The sequence below is a fragment of the Triticum aestivum genome, chromosome 6A, assembly GCF_018294505.1.
Source record: "Triticum aestivum cultivar Chinese Spring chromosome 6A, IWGSC CS RefSeq v2.1, whole genome shotgun sequence".
In the NCBI taxonomy this organism is placed as follows: domain Eukaryota; kingdom Viridiplantae; phylum Streptophyta; class Magnoliopsida; order Poales; family Poaceae; genus Triticum; species Triticum aestivum.
The window spans coordinates 423,925,227-423,933,808 of record NC_057809.1 but is presented as its reverse complement, the minus strand read 5'-3'; the positions used below and the strand labels follow the sequence as shown (position 1 = coordinate 423,933,808).

Here is an 8,582-nt window from a genome sequence, read left to right as displayed (position 1 = left end):
TCAAAAATGAAGAAACGAGATAAAAGATTTTTTTTGGAGAAAAGCGTTTGTAGAGTGCGTCACGCCATAACCGAAAAAATGAAATTGGCCGGCCTATAGCAAGAGGGTGTGCGTTTCCCCACCAATTTGATGTTGAACCCATCATATATAATTGTTTTAGAGGATGGGCCGTTTCACATGAAATTAAAACCCTTATTCAGGCTGGCAGCGCCTACATGCACAGTGCAACGGTCATTCCATGAAATAGCGGGCAAATCACACATGAAGGGCATTGGTGGAGCAAGCCCATTAACATTTCACTTGTTTTCCTATAAGGTGTTTTTCCAGGTTTCTTTGTCTCTTTTCATTTTTTTCCTTTGCGGTTTTCTTTTAGGTTTTTTTTGAATTAGTATATTTTAAATTCTTGGTTTTCTAGTTTCAATTAACTCTTAACTATTTTATTTTTTTATTTCTTTTCATTCCCTTTTACATTAACAGATTTTACGGAAATATGACACTGTTAAAGTATCTGTATTTTTTATTAAATTCGTGATATTTGTTACTTTTTTTTACTAATTTTCTAGTTATTCACGAATCTGAAAAATATCCACATATTACAAATTTTGAAAACTGAAAAAACCAATCATAAATCAAGAAAACAAGATAAAGGAAAAAAAATCAGAGAAAAGCGTTCGTAGAGTGCGTTACGCCATAACCGAAAACAATGAAATGGGCGGGCCTATAGCAAAGAGGGCGTGCATTTCCCACCAATTTGAACACATCATATAGAATTGTTTTAGAGGATGGGCCGCTTCACATGAAATTAAAACCCTTCTTCGGGGTGGCAGCGCCTACATGCACTGTGGACATGGGCAAGAGAAACCTAGGGCGAGATGGAGAGGGAGAGGGCGTGGGAAAGAAAGAGAGGGACGGAGAGGGAGAGCGAGAGATTTATCAGGCCCCCTTGCATTCGGCCGCCATCTTGGCGTTGAGAGGTCAAGGGACCTCAAATCTGAGAGATTTGTGGTATTTGTCATCGTCTTCACATTGTTGGTTTTCCAAATAGATTTTCTCTCTCTACCATGGCGGTGCCTTGATGCAGAGATGTTTGCATCCCCGCAAATCTGTTTATTCTAATATGATGAGTTTTTGCTATTGTGTCGTATTGCTTTTTTTTTATTCTTTGTAGTCCTAGAATATTTTCTTGACGCTATGGTGAGGATGTCGTGGGTCTACAACCTGCACTTATAGGGGATTATTCTTGACCCATGTCCGTCATCAATTATGACTTCCCCTCTATTTGGATGGGCAACTTGAGAGCCTTTACAAACTATTGGTAATCAAGTTTGTGCGGATGAATGAGTGACAGTCTTGCTGCTCCGGTCCAATTTTTGTTGATGTCCTAGAATTATTTCATCTTGTAAAGATTGATACCATGGAGAAAATATTTTAATACATTTAATTGTAATATTGCAGGAATTACTTTATAAATTTTTAGACCATTTAACGAGAGCATTAATTCTTTTTTTGCGAAAACGAGCATTAATTCTACTATTAATGGGGAGTTGGTAGGTTCGCCTCATCTCCTCTCCCTTTTTTCATCCCCACGATCCCTACCTCATTTAGTTTTCTGTTGATTTTTTTGGTAGTCTCAACCAATGTCGCACAAAATAAAAAGCCCAACATAAATAGAGTAACCGGAAATAATATAAACCAAATCGGTCATTTTCCCCAAACCACATCCTGCATTAACTCAATCAAATCAAATCAAATTTTACCAAAATGTCAACTAAATCATTTTTTTCTTGCTTTCTCCTACCCATAGCCTAACAAAATCAAATATTATCATATGCTCAAGTAAATTTAACTTTCTTGCCTTCTCCTACCCATATTCAAATCAAATTAAATCTTATCAAAATCTAGAATATGATGGATGTAAATTATATATCAGACAAGATTGATGTTAAACCACTGGCATATGCATGCCTCTGTTACAACGCACGGACACCTATAGTAGTTGAATAAAGTTACATCTTACATGTCTTCCTAGCAAAAATATGTTGCAGCCGGTGCATTGTAGCCGCCTAGCCTTGTATTTGTACAGGTGTACAGTTGTTACGCTGCCTGTCGGCTTCGACGGCAAGTTGGCAACTGTCACTTGGCCGCTAGCTGCCCACTGGGGCGGCTTAATTTGAGTCTGTTGACGGCGGCCGTGCGTATACCCGCTCCTCCTCTTTTTTTTCCGGGGAATACCTGCTCCTCCATTGGGAATGATCACTAAGCGTTGTCTATGAAATTAGCCAACAGCACGATGTAGGTGATGATTAGCTTGTAATCATGTATGTGCAATCTATTGATGAAGGACAGCTCGAAAGATACATATCCACGGTTGCGTGTCGGGCCGTTATAATTGATGTAGACAATCATTTCCAAAAGTTTTAAAACACGTAGGGGAAGAAAATTCACAATATACAATTTGTATCTTTATTGGAGGCTATATACATTACTATCGTTTTAATTTATCTTGAGGAAAGATAACTCGAGTACTTCTGCCATGGCGCCGATCAAGATTTTCTTTTTCTTTTTGCGGGTTAGCACCAATCAGGATTTCACTTTTCCTTTAGTCAAAAGTAAAGATTTTGCATTTTTTAAATTTTGACTTAAATTTATTTCAAGTTAGTTATGGCAATGTAAGCAAAACTAATAAAAAAAACACAGTTACAATAAGTCTACTCGATCGTCATGGAGCATTTTGCACCCTAAAATAAGACACCTCTAGTCGAGGTAGCCACAAACACAAACTCAAACGACACTACTCGTTGTTCCCTTTTTAATAACTTCAACAAGAACTTCACCTAGATAACCACCAGCTTACCGAAACCATGCCGGCTCCGCCAAACGGACGAATGGAATGTCCTCCCTAGCTCCACCCCCCCCCCCCCCCCCCGCCGCCGACCTCCCCAGCCCCGCTAGGGTCCCGCCCGCCGGTCCCGCCCCCTCTCCTCCCTTCCCGGTCCCGCCCTTGCGTCGCCTCCCAGGGAGGCGTCTGAGGCGGCGCGCGTCCCTCCCTTCTCGGCCTCCCTCCTCCTCCTGCCCACCCCCCCGGCCGCCCCCGACGCTGGCCCGAGTGGTGTCGGCGGCGGTGGGACATCCTGTACCCACGCGTGCGTCTCCCCTTCTTGGGGAAGGGGACGGCGGCGGTGATTCTTGGCTTGGCGGTGGCCGACGGCAGGCGAGGGGACGACATTGCTTCTAGGCGGCATGGCGGCGTGGGGGCGTGGGGTGGCTGACGACGCGCCCCAGGCCCAGATCTGGCCCTCCGGGGCCAATCTAGGTCCTAGCGGGCCGGCTCCCGGCGCGGCTTCGGTGTCTTCTGCGTGGCGAGGAGGAGGAGGAGCTCGGACAGGGGGTGGCGTCGCTGACGGCGTGCCTTCTGCAGCGTGACGGCGGGAGCTTTACTAGCATATGAGGGCCCGATGGGGCCTGGTATGCTCCTGCTGTCGCATCTGATCGGTTACCGTCGTTGACGGTGGAGGCTGGGCCCTCCCGCGTGCCGACGGTGCTGCTGCCCCTATTCCCGGCTCCTCTTCTTTGTTGTGACCCCTTCGCGGCGCCGTGGTGAGATGGCGCGGGAAGCTTCAAGACCGTGTTGGTGCAGGGTGGTGGACAGTTTGGTGGCGAGCTCCGGAGCGCTCGAGGTGAAGGTTGGGATCGGGAGAAATCCCTGTCGGCCTAGTCGACACCGACATGGTGGCGCCTGAGGGTGGCGTCGGACCTTCCTAGAGGGCGTCGGGGGCTACCTTTCCTCTCTCCTAGCCGCGTACTAGGAGAAACCCTTGGCAGCAGTGTCGTCATTGTCGCGTCTCTTCTTGGATGTGTTGCCGACACCGACGCGGTGGCGCCTGAGGGTGGCGTCGGACCTTCCTAGAGGGCGTCGGGGGCTACCCTTCCTCTTTTCTAGCCACGTACCGGGGAAACCGTTGGCAGCAGCGTCGTCATCGTCGCGTCCCTTCTTGGATGTGTTGATTGGTATCGGCGCTTCGGAGTCTAGGAACTTGGTGGAATATCCCCGGTGTACGCAGCGGTCGTGAGGCTTTTTCATTTTTGTTGATCCGCCACTGTCGGTATTTATTTCTTTTGTATTTTTTTTTCGTTTCTTTTTGGCGTGTCTATGCTGCTTCTGCCCCAGCATTTATTATTGATTGTATCAGTGATGGTTGCTTTATAACACAAAGCGGGGAACCCTATTTCGACGGCGACAATGCATATCTAAGACTCTGGTTTTGCCGGTCACCGGGGAAAGCACACATCTACAACCTCATCACTCCACGGTGAAAAACAATAGCTTCTTTTTAGGATAAAAACAATAGCTTCTAAAATGCTAGTATCACAAAGCAATCAAAGACATATTTTTTTCTAAAACAAAAAGGGTATCAATTGAACGCCAATTCTTGTAGGCATACAACAAAGAAGTTTGCAACACTCGTGCCGTGACACATTTTTTGCTGGATGAACACCGCTACGAACGATTATTGTTCCATTCACTAAGCTCTTCCGTTTTACAGGTATACACCCACCGAATGATCAGAACGAAGCAGCATATGCCAAAGATTTTAAAGAATATCGAGAGACAAGAAATGAACAAGAAACTAGCCGAGGAGCCGATATCCTCTGCCTAAATCTGAGACAAACTCTGCACCTCACCAGCCTGCATGAACAGTCTGACCCAGAAGTCCATCTCGTCGTTGCTGGACGAGGGCGATGCACTGTTTGGGGTGACGCCGGCCTCCATGGCGGAACCGGAGCTGTCCACCGTCATTGCCAGTGTCTCCGACCAAAAACTGTCTTCAATCTGAAACTCCTCCGATGTAAAGCTTGCCGTGTTCTCCAACGACGATGCCATCGAGTAATCTGTGGCGGACGACGAGATGGGCTGCTCCGGTGATGACACTGGCATGGAGACCGGGCCATCGGCTGTGCTCGCTGCAGCCACAGGCTTCTTGGCTTTGCGCTTAGGCGCTGCCTGGCCGGACGTCTTGGACGAGGACGAGTCGAGTCGCTTCTTGAGGTGTGTGTGCCAGACGTTCTTGATCTCGTTGTCCGTTCTCCCAGGCAGCCTGGCGGCAATGGTGGACCATCTGTTGCCGAGCATGGCGTGGAGCTGGATGATAGCGTCTTCCTCCTCGCCGGTGAAGTTGCCACGCTTGATGTCGGGGCGCAGGTAGTTGATCCACCGAAGGCGGCAGCTCTTGCCGCACCGCAGCAGGCCGGCCTGCTTGGGCAGCGCCCGCCAGTTGCTGTGCCCGTGCTGCTCGATGTGAGCGACCAGGGTCATGTCCTCCTCCGCCGTCCACGGGCCCCTCTTGATCCCTGTCTTGTCGCAGCAAGGAGACCTCCCCATAGCTACCTTGCTCACTCCTCTGCTCTTCTCGGCCGACTAATTAAGTTAAACCTCTGGCGCTGTGTGTGTGATGTATGGATTGCTCAGTGTGTTGACGCTGGTCCGAAGGTAAAGGCTGCCAGAGCTGCTAGGAAGAATACGGCTGGTGCTGTGTAGATTGCGGAAGGGTTGCGCTATTTGTACTCGGCGCGCGGCGATGGAGAAAACGTGGTCAATTGGAGCAGGTTCGGAGCAGTTGCGGCCATTGGCTGACAAAACGAGGGAGAATTGTGGCGTTATGTCCAAGTGGTGGTGTTCTTTTTCTATTGTTGGATGATGGAGTCCATGTAGTACGTTGCTTGCTTCCTTGTTTATTGCCCGGCTTCTCTCTCTAAGTACAAAAGTTTGTAGTGCCAGGCATGCGTGTGTGCCCTGCTTTGTCGGTTTGAAAAAGTAGGATGGTGATGTTCTTTTGGTTCCATGGTTATCTACAGTAAACTTTCACAACAGTTTCTGGTTATTGGTGAATAAAATCATTCTCTAGCCACTAGAGAGCAGCATACTAATAAAATCATCATTAGGAACATCCAATGCTTGAATTATTATACAAGTTGCGAAGCGGAAATTTCGAGCTGATAGTGAATGTTCATGCTTCAGAAAGGAGTCTGGGATTGATCCCTTGAAGAGAGCAAGGTAGCACACTAGCACTAGCTCGGCGAGTATTGCCCGGAGTCAGTCCACCGCCAATGCAGCTCGTGAGTGTTAAAAATATAGGTAAAAGCTTAAGACTATTTCTTAACGGTTTCCCTTTCTAGGTGGAGTAACTAACGAACAAACGACAAGTTATATCGTATAGACGTAGTCGACCATTCTAGTGGAGTTATTTGAACGAGGCATAACTTTTTCATGCTTGGGGATAAAAATGGCCCCTTAAAGAAAAGCCTAGGAGTCTCATTTACCTTCTGTCTTGCTTTCACTCTTGGGTGGGAAAAGTGTGACGACCGATCGACGAAGATCGTCGCCACAAAGAAGGGGATCGGAGTGGGGATGAGGAAGAACCGAGAGGAGGTGAGGTAGGAGAAGGAGATGAGAATAATTCAGACGTTTTTCCTTTTTTTGCCGTGCCCAACAGAGGACAGGTCTATTAGTACAGACACACACACCATCAGACTTGGCCACAGACGGCCCAAGTCGGAACCCGTGGGCTCAGCCCAACACACTCATAGCTTCTCCTTCTCCTTGCTAGTCCACCGCTACACAGTAGCAGGTGTGACAATTTTCCCCCCTTGAGCGGGAGCGTCCTGTTCCCAGCATGGAGCTGTGGGATAGCGATGACGGAGTACGGTGTAATCTTCCCATGTCGCCGAGTCTGGGGAGAGTGAGGACCACTGCACACGAATCTGCACGACGGAGGTGTTACCTTTCTTGACCATGCGGCGATCCAAGATCAGCTCCGGTTGTAGTGGTGCAGCCGTCAGGTCGGGCGGACGAGGCAATTCCGAGAAGACTGGAGAGTAGCCTGGTGTGAATGGCTTCAACTGCGATACATGGAAGACCGGATGAATGCGGCTGTCAGATGGAAGCTGCAGTTTATAAGCCATGGAACCAATCCGTTGCTCGACGGTGAATGGACCAAAGAATTTGAATGCTAGCTTGGGGCAGGGACGATTTGCAACAGTAGATTGAGCATAAGGTTGTAATTTTAGCAGAACTTGTTCCCCCACCTCAAAGGAGCGATCTGTCCTGTGACGATCAGCCTTTTGCTTGTATCTGTTCTGTGCCCGAGCCAGCTGGTCACGCAGACCATCATTATGTTTTGCCCAGTCCAAATCAACATTGGTATCATCTGGCAGCTTGATGGCAAGAGTGGGCAAGCCTCCCAAATTGGGCTCCTGACCATAGAGCGTCTTGAAAGGTGAAGTGTTCAGAGAGGAGTGGTGGGTGGTGTTGTACCAGAACTCGGCAGTAGGTAACCATTGCCGCCACTTCTTGGGCTGGTCATGCACCGCGCATCGAAGATACATCTCGAGGCATTGATTGACTCGTTCGCTCTAGCCATCCGTCTGAGGGTGATATGCTGTGGAATAACTGAGTTTGGTACCTGCCGCTTCGAGGAGAGCACGCCACATCGCGCTGGTGAACACCCGATCACGATCCGATACAATCGAGTGAGGTACTCCATGCAATTTGATGATGTTGTCCCAAAAAGCTCGAGCTACTGTTGCTGCTGTGAAGGGATGACAAAGGGGAACGAAGTGGGCATATTTGGTGAAGCGACCGACCACCACCATGATCACCTCGTAGCCTTCGGACACCGGTAGGCCTTCGACAAAATCCATAGTGAGGTCCCGCCACGGTTCTGTTGGAATTGGCAGTGGCTAGAGTAATCCCGGTGTCTTCAAGTGTTCATGCTTGGCTTGTTGGCAGATAGGGCACTGACGAACAAAATCTTCCACTGCTGGTTTCAGACCACGCCAAGCAAACAGCTTCTTGACGCGCTGGTATGTTGCTGTCACACCGGAGTGGCCCCCAATTGCACTTGCATGGAATGCGCTGATTAATTTGGTCTGGAGGGCTGTATTGGCGCCGATCCAAATCTTGTCCTGAAGGCGAATGATACCTTGACGAAGTTCATAACCTTGTGCATCTGGGCTACACAGAGCGAGTCGTTGCAGCAAATCCTGGCTGTCCGTGTCAGTTTCATAAGAATTGCTGACCTCCTGAAGCCATTGGGGTTGGCAGACTGAGAGAGCATCTAGGGAGAGAATGTGTCCAACACGGGATAGTGCATCAGCCGCGCCATTGTCCGCGCCACGACGGTACTTGAATGAGAATTGGAGACCCACCATCTTGGACATAGCCTTGCGTTGTAACTCTGCGTCAAGTTGTTGATCGCCGAGGTGACAGAGACTCTTGTGGTCCGTGACAATGACGAACGGGTTGTGCTGGAGATAGGTTCGCCACTTGTCCATGACCATGATCACTGCAAGGAACTCCTTCTCGTAGATTGACAAATGCTGGTTGCGCACGCCCAACGCCTTGCTGAGGTAGGCGATCGGGTGACCGTCATGTACAAGGACCACGCCCACCCCTGTGTCGGATGCATCCGTCTCAATAGAGAAAGGGCGGGTGAACTCAGGCAATGCCAGCACGGGTGTGCTCGCCATGGCTTCCTTGAGAATATCAAATGCTGTTTGGGCTTGCACTGACCATGCGAATCCTT

General features: G+C 48.8%; 1 protein-coding gene across 1 annotated transcript; it reads right to left on the bottom strand.

The window, feature by feature from the left end:
* Nucleotides 1-4,485: 4,485 nt before the first annotated feature.
* On the bottom strand, nt 4,486-5,537 carry LOC100859950 (transcription factor MYB30). The gene has a single exon (XM_044550509.1). It carries the CDS (start codon nt 5,378-5,380, stop codon nt 4,655-4,657), a length of 726 nt encoding a protein of 241 aa, XP_044406444.1. The 5' UTR covers nt 5,381-5,537; the 3' UTR covers nt 4,486-4,654.
* Nucleotides 5,538-8,582: the final 3,045 nt, after the last annotated feature.